A 14,010-nucleotide genomic window follows, 5' to 3' on the forward strand; every position below is an offset into this window, starting at 1 on the left:
TTTCTTCAAGTTTTGTTTTTTTCCCTCTAGCTTGCGCTGGACTGAAACTGTCTTTTCACCGACATCTCTTCACCTGCACTAGTGGCCGTATCAAAGCCGTGATTGGTCAGATGTTGATTCATTGCAACGGTGTCGGGTTACAGACGTGCTCCCCTTGTCACCTCTCACTCTCGCGTGTCAGCCGAGGGTGCGCGGAGAACTGCGCACAGCAGCTGAGGCCCTCTGGGCGGGGCCCCCTGCGCAAGGCGGGGCCCCATGCAGCCTGCGTGATTGGCCTGTAGGGAGGGGCGGCCCTGTGTACACACAGCTCGAGTGCGGGCATTGGCCTGTCATCTGATTTAATTTTTAGTTGCTGCTGTAGCGGAAGTTTAGTAAAGTTATGTTTGATTAAGTACGCCAAATCTCCACCTTCCATAATGCTTAATTTGCTTGATAATTTCTAACGGCGGTGATGACAGTATTAAAACTGATGTTGATGTGATTTGATTGGATGGCAGCGTCCAATCAAATCGCCAGCCGCCAGCCGCCTCTGAAGGGAAGCAAGAGGCGGCTAGCTTCCCTTGGCATGGCCCTGACCAATCACAGGTTGGCAGGGCATCACGTGGGCCTCATCTGATTGGTCAATCCCTCCATTTTTTTTCACCAAGGGAAGCCAGATTCGGCTGGCCTCCTCTCGCAACAGTGAGTGCAATCTACTGTTTCACCATAACATCTAGAGGGGCGCTGTTTCACTCTTTGTAAAATACTCAATGAGAATGGGGGAGAGATGGTCCGGCAGCAACACATGGCAAAGGAGAATTATCGAAACAAAACAAAGTGTTTTTATTTATTTATTTAAATTAGAACTAAAATCCGAAAAAACAGGGGAAGCCTGGCTTCCCTTGGCCTCCGGGAGAAAATGCCACTGCTACCGAGGTGTCCCTGAGCAAGGCACCGTTCCCCACACTACTCCCCGGGCGCCGTTCAAAATGGCAGCCCACTGCTCCTAACACTAGGATGGGTCAAATGCAGAGAAACAATTTCCCCACGGGGATTAATAAAGTATATCAAATCATCACATCCAGAATAACGTCTCATGTATTCCACATTAAACCTCATATTCTTAATACATTCAATGTGTTATTCCACATGGAGCCTCATATGTCATAATACAAGTATATTTAATTTAATTTAGAGCTTTATATTCAGAATAAAGTCTCAGAAATCTGAATTAGGTTGCTTTCATTGAACATGGAGCCTCAGATATATGAATAAAGTCTCTTTATTCCACACAGAGCCTCACATGCAGAACAACGCCTCTCTTCCGGCGCAGAGCAGTATCTGTGAGCAGGTTTTGATTCAACGCGTCAATTACTGGCCACCTCGGGACAGGAGATTTAAATTAGCGTTGGCTTCACGCACGCTCTCCATAATTGACATGTAATCTGTGTTTTCATTTCAGAATAGAAGTCAATCAGACGTCTCCTCTGGGTGAAGCACGAGCCAATCAGACGCCTTCACAGAGCGGCTGCCCCCAGAGAACCACATCAGTCTTAATACGTTTCCGTCAATCAAAGCCTTTCCCTGGTCCTTTTATAGAGGGTTTGCTGCAGCAGCTTCATGTTCTCCGTAGAAATAATAGAAGATACAACTTCTGCAAACTGAATAATACGAAGAGCGATCATCCATCACGGAGAACATGGAGACTTAATCTGGTTTATCAGAGTTCCTTCTGCGGTTATTTCATATCAGCACTCAGATGACACACACACACACACACACACACACACACACACACACACACACACACACACACACACACACACACACACACACACACACACACACACACACACACACACACACACACACACACACACACACACACACACACACACACACACACACACACACACACACACACACACACACACACACACACACACACACACACCACTTTGTGCTGAGTCACAGGAAACTGCAAACAGCTGTGTGTGCAAACTGACGGGTTAAATTAGTCTGCAAATATATAAAATAGCGTATTTAAAGGTCCCATGTCATTTCTACTGATTATAATTCCATTGTTTACTAGAATAGATTTACATTGTTCCAAAATCACATTGGTTTCTCATACAGCATCTCTACCTATCTATCAATCAATCAATCCATCTATCTATCTCTCTATCAATCTATTTATCTACAGTGGGGCAAAACATATTTAAGGCTTCACTGATGTGCCACAATAATGTATGTCACCTAATGTTATTGAGTTAAAATATCAATATTGTGGCTTTCCAAGTTAACATTGATTGATTTGACTGCGATTACATCAGCATATACAGTGGGGCAAAAAAGTATTTAGTCAGTCACCAAGTTCTCCCACTTAAAAAGACGAGAGGCCTGTAATTTTCATCCGAGGTACACTTCAACTATGAGAGACAGAATGGGGGGAAAGAATCCAGGAAATCACATTGTAGGATTTTTAATGAATGAATTGGTAAACTCCTCGGTAAAATAAGTATTGGGTCACCTACAAACAAACAAGATTTCTGGCTCTCACAGACCTGTACCTTCTTCTTTAAGAGCCTCCTCTGTCCTCCACTCGTTAACTGTATTAATGGCACCTGTTTGAACTCGTTATCAGTATAAAAGACACCTGTCCACAACCTCAAACAGTCACACTCCAAACTCCACTATGGCCAAGACCAAAGAGCTGTCAAAGGACACCAGAAACAACATTGTAGACCTGCACCAGGCTGGGAAGACTGAATCTGCAATAGGTAAGCAGCTTGGTGTGAAGAAATCAACTGTGGGAGCAATTATTAGAAAATGGAAGACATACAAGACCACTGATAATCTCCCTCGATCTGGGGCTCCACGCAAGATCTCACCCCGTGGGGTCAAAGTGATCACAAGAACGGTGAGCAAAAATCCCAGACCCACACGGGGGGACCTAGTCAATGACCTGCAGAGAGCTGGGACCAAAGTAACAAAGGCTGCCATCAGTAACACACTACGCCGCCAGGGACTCAAACCCTGCAGTGCCAGACGTGTCCCCCTGCTTAAGCCAGTACATGTCCAGGCCCGTCTGAAGTTTGCTAGAGAGCATTTAGATGATCCAGAAGAGGATTGGGAGAATGTCATATGGTCAGATGAAACCAAAATAGAACTTTAGAAATAGAAATAGAGAAAGAATGCTGAGTTGCATCCAAAGAACACCTACTGTGAAACATGGGGGTGGAAACATCATGCTTTGGGGCTGTGTTTCTGCAAAGGGACCAGGACCACTGATCCGTGTAAAGGAAAGAATGAATGGGGCCATGTATGGTGAGATTTTGAGTGACAACCTCCTTCCATCAGCAAGGGCATTGTAGATGAAACGTGGCTGGGTCTTTCAGCATGACAATGATCCCAAACACACCGCCCGGGCAACGAAGGAGTGGCTTCGTAAGAAGCATTTCAAGGTCCTGGATTGGCCTAGCCAGTCTCCAGATCTCAACCCCATAGAAAATCTTTGGAGGGAGTTAAAAGTCCGTGTTGCCCAGTGACAGCCGCAAAACATCACTGCTCTAGAGGAGATCTGCATGGAGGAATGGGCCAAAATACCAGCAACAGTGTGTGAACACCTTGTGAAGACTTACAGAAAACGCTTGACCTCTGTCATTGCCAACAAAGGGTATATAACAAAGTATTGAGATGAACTTTTGTTATTGACCAAATACTTATTTTCCACCATCATTTGCAAATAAATTCTTTAAAAATCCTACAATGTGATTTCCTGGATTCTTTCCCCCCATTCTGTCTCTCATAGTTTAAGTGTACCTAGGATGAAAATTACAGGCCTCTCTCATCTTTTTAAGTGGGAGAACTTGCACAATTGGTGGCTGACTAAATACTTTTTTGCCCCACTGTATCTCTCTATCTATCTATCAATCTATCTATCTATCTATCTATCTATCTATCTATCCATCTATAAAATCTGACACCCTACTTATAAAAGGTGTATTCTACATGAAGTGTTCACCTGTTGTCGTGCTAGCTCGATGAAGCCGCTGCACTCCTCCAGGTACGACGTGATGTTGGTTTCGGGGATGTCGAGGATCTGCAGCGTTTTATAAACCAGCTGATCTGGGAGCAGGTTAGAGACTCCGTACGCTACGTTCAGAACGTGAGTCACCTGACAGGAAGAAGAGACGACACTGAGGGCCATAGAAGTGACTCTTTCTGTAAAGCTACTCCAAAACTAAACTGAGAAATCTGCAGTGAAATGGATTGAAATGAACAATTGAAAGTGTGCTCTCTATCGCCCCCTGGTGAACGGTAGGGACAAAGTCACATATAGTCCCTCTGATGTTCATTTGGTACGCCCATTGCTCTTGCTTTTACAAACACATTTCAAATTGGCTTTCATTAGCAAAAAAAAAACGCACAATATTCAAAATGTCCGCCTTCTCTGAAGTCGGACATTTTGAATATTGTGCGTTTTTTCTTGTATCGTTTAAGATAACTTTCGCACTTTTACAACCACTCATTCCCATATGCTCCGATATTCACAATATTTCGTACGCACATAGATATTGTTGTTCTAAAAATATTTTTAATCGGCTTTCATTAGCCCCGCCTTCTCTAAATTCGGCCATTTTCAATATTGTGCTTTTTGCCTGTATCGTTAGCTAACTTTCGCATTTTTACAACCACTCCTTCCAATATGCTCCGATATTCACGAAATGTGGTACGCACATTGCTCTTGTTATTTCAAACACATTTCCATTTGGCTTTCATTAGCCCCGCCTCTTCTGAAGTCGGCCATCTTGAATGTTGAGCGTTTTTCCAGTATCGTTAGCTAACGTTCTCACTTTTAAAACCCTTCATTCCGATATGCTCCAATATTCACAACATTGTGTACACACATTGCTCTTGTTGTTCTGAAAATATTTTAAATCGGCTTTCATTAGCCCCGCCTTCTCGAAAGTCGGCCATTTTGAATAATATGCATTTTGCCTGTATTTTTAGCTAACTTTTACGAACTCCTCTTACCGAGTATATCGTAAAATGTAGATTTTAGGAGGGTATTAGCTCATGTCAAATGTAAAGATAAATTGGGATGGAATATTCGATAGCTTAAATGTAGCTAGGCACAGCCCAACCGGAATTCGGTCATTTTGAATAATTTGCGATTTCTTTTCCCTGTATTTCAGCATATTTTGACGATCAACATGTCAAATGATGCTGAAGTATTTGCTTCAACTGCTCCAATATCCACAAAAACACACTGCTGAACATATTTCAAAATGGTTTTCATTAGCGCTGTCCACCCTAAAGTCTGCCATTTTTTTTTAAATTAGCATTTTTCCTATATTTAAGCAAACTTTTACCAACTCCACCGAAAGAATAGATTGGAAAAACATCTGAATACTCAGTTCTTAAATGTGACTTTAAATTACGAAGGATAAGTCGCTAGCGCTAACGATGAGGTCGTAGCTCCAAGAAAAACTGACTGACTTCATTTGAAAACTACTGTTTTTGCAGGAGAGCTAGAGATGGATGTTCTGTCTTCAATTAAATTGATGATGCAACACAGCCTTAGAGGGCAGAGAGGAAGAGGAGGGACGAGGGAGAAAGATGGAGGGATAAGAGGGAGGAAAAGGGGGAGACAGATGGCTGAAATTCACTTAGCAGCTTCTGTCTACTCTCACTTAAATACAGTTTACCTCAGAGAGCCGAGTCCTCTCAACATCTGCCGTAACATCCATCCTTTTCTACAATTGAAGGAAAGTCTGGCTCTATAAAGTGATTTTCTAAGTGATTTAAAGTGTCCTAAAGTAAAACAAATAGCCAAATAATAACAATCTCTCTTTGATAAACATGTTCTGAAAAAAATCATGCACCAAGAAAATGCTTTCAGAAAGGCTTACTTGTGCAAAAAGAAAAATTCTAAATAAATATAGAATAGATTAAAATGTCCCCTCACTGTAAATACCCAAACCCCTGCATGCACCGATCAGTAACTTTGAACATGTCTACACACTTCATGTTGTTCCTGATCTTTGTAATGATCTACTCTCAATTCACACCGACCCCTTCCCAACAAAGTGTGGGTTCTGATTCTTAAACTGAGTCGGATTATATAGTTTGAAAGAGTAATAAATCCAGAGGAAGCACCATCTCGTTTCCAACACGCCGGTGTTTTGACCCCGCTCACTGACCTTAAGCCTCTGCAGGGTTTCTTCATCGTGCGCTGCATCCTGAGAACCTGAGACACAGAAACAGCTTCATCACATTCTGCTCAGCAAAACTTCTATTTTTAAATAAAGCGTCAGATATTCGAATTCTGAGGGGAAAAAAGTCGAAATCTAAGAACAAAAATCTGAAATTCGAATTCTGTGAAAATGGTCAAAATATGAGAAAAAGTTCTGCAGTGAATTTGCAGTGAAATCACCCTGAAAATGTGTTTATTTGGTGGTTCTGTGTTCTCTGATGGAAGAACATCGTCCAGCGTCTCCTTTCATTTCCTATGGGGAACAACTCAGGTGTTACAAAGTGAACTAAACCTCAGAAACCTCATTCCGGGCCCGGCGCCACGAGGGGGCATTGCCCCCTCAGTTGTATTCTTTGCCCCCTCACCTTGAGCATCATTCATCCATCAACAAGTACAATAAATGTCACAATTATTAAATAACTTTAAATAATTATTTCCCCCAACACACGTTACTATGTTTGGATCAGATGTGGGCCGGCAGTCAAGCAACGTGTAAACAAGCCTCAACCCCAAGTGAGCTTGTAGTCTTAAGAGGCTTCTCAATACTCAAATTTCCCCTCCTCGACTCCCCTCCTCGGTTCCCCTCCTCGAGACTTAGACCCGCCCACAGGAGATGCGAGCGGAGGACCGAGGAGGGGAACCGAGGAGAGAGGAGGGGAAATTTGAGTATTGAGAAGCCTCTTATATGTTAGCATGTGTGCTTGTAAACACAGTCGGATGGGGGACCAAAACGTCCCCGTTTCCGGTACCCGGTTGAAACTCCCGAAAATGTTCCCGTTTTTGAAAGTGTGTTAAAAAAACAGAGCAAGGTGAAATCAAATGTTACATGTCAGTAAAAACAGAGTAACAGGATTGTGCCTTTTGTAACGTATTTCTTCTTCTTCTTCTTCTTCTTCTTCTTCTTCTTCTTCTTCTTCTTATGATTCTTCTTATTCTTATTCTTTTCTTATCTTCTTCTTCTTCTTCTTCTTCTTCTTCTTCTTCTTCTTCTTCTTCTTCTTCTTCTTCTTCTTCTTCTTCTTCTTCTTCTTCTTCTTCTTCTTCTTCTTCTTCTTCTTCTTCTTCTTCTTCTTCTTACAACAAAAGTGTTTTAAACGAGGTAAGTTACGAATGTATGTTCTCAATCGCCACGTGTGGGATTGAATATTAAATCAGATGTATTGTCCCCAGGGGGAAGTTCATGTTCACAGCTCTGTGGAAACAAGATGACATCAACAACTAATAAGACAGACCACGACAGAAAGCACCACACATGATGGTTACTTGTTATTATTGAGGGCTGCCTGTAGGGATCAGGTGTTTGCCAAAGCGAGCCCTTTCACTAGAATAATAATATGTTATTATATAAACCGTATTGGTGCAATGAGCGACATCTAGTGGCGCATTGTGGAACATTGATCTGATTGTTCTCATGGCTTAGACTCTAGAGGCAAACCAGGGGACTTCATGTTTAATCTGCGTCTGTCCATTTGGTGTTTGATCCAATATTACATTTGGTTTATATATTAGTCACTTTCTTATGAAAGCCAGGTTTTAGGCCTTGGTTTGAACATTCCATCCTGAAAATAATAAATCAACCAGATGAATGTTTCTTTAATCCTGACCTGACTAGAGTAGATAGTGAGTGAGTAAATCTGATAGGAAGACGAGTTAAGGGACAGAGGAGAAAAGGTTATGGTGTAATTACACAGCCTGTCCATTTATACATGGAGGAGATCAATGTTAGTCTGTGAACCAAAGTGCAGCCATCTGATAAAGAACTATCTGTTATTGAAGATCAGAGGAACAGAAGGAGAGGGGTGCATCCGGAATAACAATAAAGAAGCAAAGAGACTGTAGAGCAGTGAGAAGGAAAAAAGCTCGGTGTGTCAAATCATTTCATTGCCAGTATTTTTCGTTGTTGTGAAAAAAATATCGCCCCCTCTGATTTTGTAACAGCCCCCTCAGTCATTTCATCCTGGAGCCGGGCCTGCCTCATTCATGCGTCTGCTCAGCAAAACTTCTATTTTTAAATAAAGCACCCCCTGCAGGCTGACGATAACCCCCCCCCCTGTTAACATGAATATTTATCACCAGCTTCCCGGTTTACATCAGAGACAAATCCAGCGTGTAGTTCAGTGTTATCAGTTCTGTTAAACCTGTAAACACTGATTCATCTTTTAGGAAGGGCTGCAAGATGTGAGGAAAATATCCAATAACATTACAAATAAAACAGATATTAAAACTGTAATCAGTTCGGCTTCTTGTGCTGCTTTCAGCGTACTGCTCAAATAAATAGCTTTCTGAATGAAATGATTCCTCGTTTGTTATTTTACAAATTGATCTGAACACAAGAGGCACCAATAAAAAGCAGAAAGAGGATTTTAAATTGCAGGTTTCTCCTGTTTTCAATGAACTCAAAATATAATCTGTAGCAGAATGTGTTTACTGCACAAGGTAACATGTTGTGCAGCCCTACTTTAAAGTCATTTATTACATGGCTTAGTTGAATACTCAATTCTGATTGGTCAATTCAGAACACGTGACATAGACAGACTGCTGTCAAGCACTTATTGACCGTTGTTAAGGACGCTCACATCTGCACAAACAAGTCAGTTCGATTTAACTGTATACAGTTTGGCCGAAAAGCAAACTGCATGTCGATCTAGATCCTCCGCTTGGCGTCGGGCTGCTGATCAGCCTGTCCGTGTTCTTTTCCCCATAATGACCGCGTCGTTGCACATTATCCCTCACTTATCAAACAAGCCAAACATCAGCCGGTTCCAGCTTCTAAAATATAGTTGGTTGATCACTAAAGTCCACAGGATATTTTCTCGATTTTCTGATATTTAAATCACAAATACAATCTAAGGATAAAGTAAAAATGAGAACCTTCCTTGTTCCTGGTTCTTACAAAGAAAGCAATGCAACTTGTCTCCTGGCTCCGAGAGGCTTTAAGACCTTTCTACAGGTTTGAAACCCAGGTTCTGGGAATCTAAAAGAGAAAGGGAAGTTCCTGGGAGACTTCCACGGGCTGTAATCCAAGGGTTTATTCATGTGGTTTATTTGATTATCTTTGATTTTGAATGGCCGTTTTTAAATGTCATTTTATAACGTGTTTCCGCTGCACTATTTCTAAATGCTCTTAATGTCTTTTAGTTTCGGAAAGCACTTTGAATTGCCTTGTGTTGAAAGGTGTGTATTAATAAACGTGCCTCACAGAGACACAGAGGAGTCACAGGCAGAGGAGTCACAGGCAGAGGAGGCACAGGCAGAGGAGTCACAGGCAGAGGAGTCACAGGCAGAGGAGTCACAGGCAGAGGAGGCACAGGCAGAGGCAGAGGAGGCACAGGCACAGGCAGAGGAGGCACAGGCACAGGCAGAGGAGGCACAGGCAGAGGAGTCACAGGCAGAGGAGTCACAGGCAGAGGAGTCACAGGCAGAGGAGGCACAGGCAGAGGAGGCACAGGCAGAGGAGTCACAGGCAGAGGAGTCACAGGCAGAGGAGTCACAGGCAGAGGAGGCAGAGGCAGAGGAGTCACAGGCAGAGGAGTCACAGGCAGAGGCAGAGGAGGCACAGGCAGAGGAGGCACAGGCAGAGGCAGAGGAGGCAGAGGCAGAGGAGGCACAGGCAAAGGAGGCACAGGCAAAGGAGGCACAGGCAGAGGAGTCACAGGCAGAGGAGTCACAGGCAGAGGAGTCACAGGCAGAGGAGTCACAGGCAGAGGAGGCACAGGCAGAGGAGGCACAGGCAGAGGAGTCACAGGCAGAGGAGGCACAGGCAGAGGAGTCACAGGCAGAGGAGTCACAGGCAGAGGAGTCACAGGCAGAGGAGTCACAGGCAGAGGAGTCACAGGCAGAGGAGGCACAGGCAGAGGAGGCACAGGCAGAGGAGTCACAGGCAGAGGAGTCACAGGCAGAGGAGGCACAGGCAGAGGAGGCACAGGCAGAGGAGGCACAGGCAGAGGAGTCACAGGCAGAGGAGTCACAGGCAGAGGAGTCACAGGCAGAGGAGTCACAGGCAGAGGAGGCACAGGCAGAGGAGGCACAGGCAGAGGAGTCACAGGCAGAGGAGGCACAGGCAGAGGAGGCACAGGCAGCAAACATGCAATATCAGCTGCAGAAAAGCACATCTTTATGGCTTTCCTAGAAAGAGGGAGCAAAGAAACGTCTTGTGAGTTCTGTTACACTTCAGCTAAATGTATAATATACTGACAACAGAACAGATGAGGCTGCAGGTCAAACACTAATGAAGGAAATGAGAAGATCCAGCAGAGAGAAAACAGAAAGAGTCTTCTTCAATTTGTCCAATATCCTTTCATGAAAAGCAGGAGCAGATAACAACAGACATACGGACAGGAAGCGGCGGCCCTCAGAGACAGGAAGCGGCGGCCCTCAGAGACAGGAAGCGGCGGCCCTCAGAGACAGGAAGCGGCGGCCCTCAGAGACAGGAAGCGGCGGCCCTCAGAGACAGGAAGCGGCGGCCCTCAGAGACAGGAAGCGGCGGTCCTCAGAGACAGGAAGCGGCGGTCCTCAGAGACAGGAAGCGGCGGTCCTCAGAGACAGGAAGCGGCGGTCCTCAGAGACAGGAAGCGGCGGCCCTCAGGGACAGGAAGCGGCGGTCCTCAGAGACAGGAAGCGGCGGCCCTCAGAGAGAGGAAGCGGCGGTCCTCAGAGACAGGAAGCGGCGGCCCTCAGAGACAGGAAGCGGCGGTCCTCAGAGACAGGAAGCAGCGGTCCTCAGAGACAGGAAGCAGCGGTCCTCAGAGACAGGAAGCAGCGGCCCTCAGAGACAGGAAGCAGCGGTCCTCAGAGACAGGAGCCACGCTGAGTTAATGCCTAATGCACCACATGGAGAATACATCTGAGTCTGAAGGGGAGTGTGTTTGGAGATCAGATGAAGAGGAAACACATTTAAAATGACACATCTGAGCCGACGCAGGACGACTTAACAGCATTTCTGAAGACAAGGGGAACAAATGCAGTCTGACAGACAACAGATCTCAGTTGTATAGAGGAGCAAATGGTTTATAAGTCACTCTGATGTTAGAAATCAAACTACATTTGACAGCTTTGTATGAGGTTGTTTACTAACTGTAAAAGAAAAGGAGATGAAACCCTCCAGTCGTTTCTCGCTGACTTCGTTCTCCTTAAACTGCTCTCAAATGAGCACAACAAACATCAATCACCACCAGAGTTCATTCAACTCCCTTTAAGCTGTGAGCAGTGTCTTAAGGCTAAGAGAGTACAAATCTGGACTATTAGTAGTATAAGTAGTAGTAGTAGTAATATACTACCCAGCAGTAGCATTATCAGTAGTAAAGTGTATATAACCCAGTATTAGTAGGAGTATTAGTAGTAGTAGTAGTAGTAGTAATATATTACCCAGCAGTAGTAGTATTAGTAGTAGTAGTATTATATATTACCCAGCAGTAGGAGTATTAGTAGTAGTAGTAATATATATTACCCAGCAGTAGTAGTATTAGTAGTAGTAATATATTACCCAGCAGTAGTAGTATTAGTAGTAGTATTAGTAGTAGTAGTATTATATATTACCCAGCAGTAGGAGTATTAGTAGTAGTAGTAATATATATTACCCAGCAGTAGGAGTAGTAGTAGTAATATATATTACCCAGCAGTATGAGTATTAGTAGTAGTATTAGTAGTTGTAGTAATATATATTACCCAGCAGTATGAAGGGTCTCACGACGCCCACCTGCAGGTCCAGACTTGTATCTTCTACAAATCCAAACGCAGCTCCTTCCTCCTCTTCCTCTACTCCTCTTCCATCATCATCCTCTCCATCCCCCCTCCTCTCCAGCAGCCTCCTGCCGGTCACCGTGGTTACCCTCGTGCACTGTTTCTTCAGACGGCTCTTGGAGAAACCCTGGATCTCCTGAGACAGTGAATGCATCGCAGGAACCTGAGACCAAACAGAAAGCATGATCAGTGTTTTTATTTGACCCAATAATGTACATTTGTTCTTTTTAATAGTCTCTCCTTTCCCTTCACGTGCACAGCTTTCTGTTTATTCCATTCATCAATGAAGCAGCTGATGGAACATGTCAACACACACAACAACAGCACACTTTGTCTAAACACTAGTTCAAGAATAACAACTTCCCCCCACCTGAATGAATGGCTGACAATTCTAATACACATGTATTCAATAGAAAAAAAGTACATATATGCTACGATTACAGAGGGAAACTTTGAAAGAAGGATGGTGGAGGTAGTAGCAGTAGTAGTAGTAGCAGCAGCAGTAGTAGTAGTAGTAGTACTTAAACGTGTTATATATTTGACATACTATAGATATATAGATACATCAGTGTCTCTAGTGCAATTGAACGAATGAGACACTAATAAACATGCAATATTACAGAAGCTTATTGTTGTCCCACTATACTCTGAGAAGTATAAGGAGGTGTGTGGCACAGTGGGTTGTGCGTTGGTGTTGGGATCAGGGGGTCAAACCCCACTGCAGTCAGCATGTCGTTGTGTCCCTGAGACACTTCACCCCAAAGTGCTCCTGTGGGGATTAACCACAGTATTGGGTATGTAAGTCGCTTTGGATAAAAGTGACTAACAAGTGTCATGTAATGTGATGTAAAAGTATTTCATAACTAATGGCGAGAAAGGCACTTCACAGAGTGAGGTTAGCACTCTGTTTAACATGTACACATACAAGGACTTTACTTTAGTGTCTGCCGCTGTGAACATAAACAATCTAAACAAATAAGATGCAAAGTAGATATACAAGGATACACAAAAATGTTAAGAAACAATTTAGCATTACAAAAATATGCTAAAGACAAGACACACACAATTTAAATGTAACTATACAAATAACCTTAAAAGCTCAAAAACAAAATCACTTAGGACATTGAGTATATGGAAAACTACAGTGAACTATATTTTAAAGTGGAGGGCTGTGCAAAAAGCAGTCAGAGAGTTGAGCTTAATAAACTGTCCCCGAGTCTGCAGGTCTTTGTCCTGAAGCTCCACCACAGTGTGTAAACTTAACTTTAAGGTGCATTTACTAACAGCTAGCAAACTGTATGTGCAAAATCTGGAATCTGGAGTTGAAAAGTGTGCATTTAAGTTCATAACGTCACGTGTGTGTGTATAATGTTTGTTTGTGAGTACAATTACGGAGCTTTTTCCCGTGCACCCACCTGGTTAAATGCTATTTACACTCAGTCAGATCATCGCTGCTTCACTGTATATAATTATATAACATTATAACAGATACAGAGCTGTTTGCAGGGAGAAATCCTGGTAAAATGGGAGAGAAACAAAGCAGCTGGAACACTGACAGTCGGAAGCTGCGTCAACAATGAGATGCGTTCAGGTGCTCACAGTAAAGTAGTTAAGTACACTTTTAGAAAATAATGGTGCTCAGGGTGTGGCTATAAATGATGTTTTTTGGTTTATTTATTCACAAATCAATCTGTCATGATTACTGTTGTCAGTACAGACATTAACACTATAGCAGCATTTGCATTTTTAAGTCAAATTTTGTTAAAGAAAAAAGTCTGAAGAAAAGTCAAAATTTTGAAAAAAGCCCAATTTGTAATAAAAAAAAAAGAAGTTATTCTCATGTAGCCCTAATCGTCTTTGGTAAAACTTTCTGCACACATTGTTAAAACATTTAAATATCTGTCATATCGTATCACTTAATCCTCTCAGGTACACTAATCTCCCAGGTTTCCCTGAACGCAGCACAGCCTCGTTGGAAAAACCAGGACAACCCTCCCCATCCTCCGAAAACCCAGGGAGAGAGAGACGGTGGG

The 14,010-nt window shown here is 43.3% G+C and overlaps 1 protein-coding gene across 2 annotated transcripts in view; it reads right to left on the minus strand.

Annotated features, from left to right (window-relative positions):
• LOC117542854 (dual specificity protein phosphatase 19-like) overlaps positions 1-13,536 on the minus strand; it is a 28,621-nt gene extending 15,085 nt beyond the window's left edge. The window contains exons 1-5 of one of the 2 annotated variants that reach the window (XM_034210734.1): positions 13,393-13,536; positions 12,598-12,746; positions 11,903-12,140; positions 6,186-6,232; positions 4,004-4,156 (exon numbers count right to left, since the gene is read on the minus strand). In XM_034210734.1, coding sequence (XP_034066625.1) covers positions 4,004-4,156; positions 6,186-6,232; positions 11,903-12,131 — 429 coding nt within the window. In that variant the 5' untranslated portion in view covers positions 12,132-12,140; positions 12,598-12,746; positions 13,393-13,536. The remainder of the gene's footprint in view (positions 1-4,003; positions 4,157-6,185; positions 6,233-11,902; positions 12,141-12,597; positions 12,747-13,392) is intronic. The other variant, XM_034210733.1, reaches the window with a different exon arrangement.
• Positions 13,537-14,010: the final 474 nt, after the last annotated feature.

The sequence above is a fragment of the Gymnodraco acuticeps genome, unplaced genomic scaffold (genome assembly GCF_902827175.1).
Source record: "Gymnodraco acuticeps unplaced genomic scaffold, fGymAcu1.1, whole genome shotgun sequence".
Taxonomy (NCBI): Eukaryota; Metazoa; Chordata; class Actinopteri; order Perciformes; family Bathydraconidae; genus Gymnodraco; species Gymnodraco acuticeps.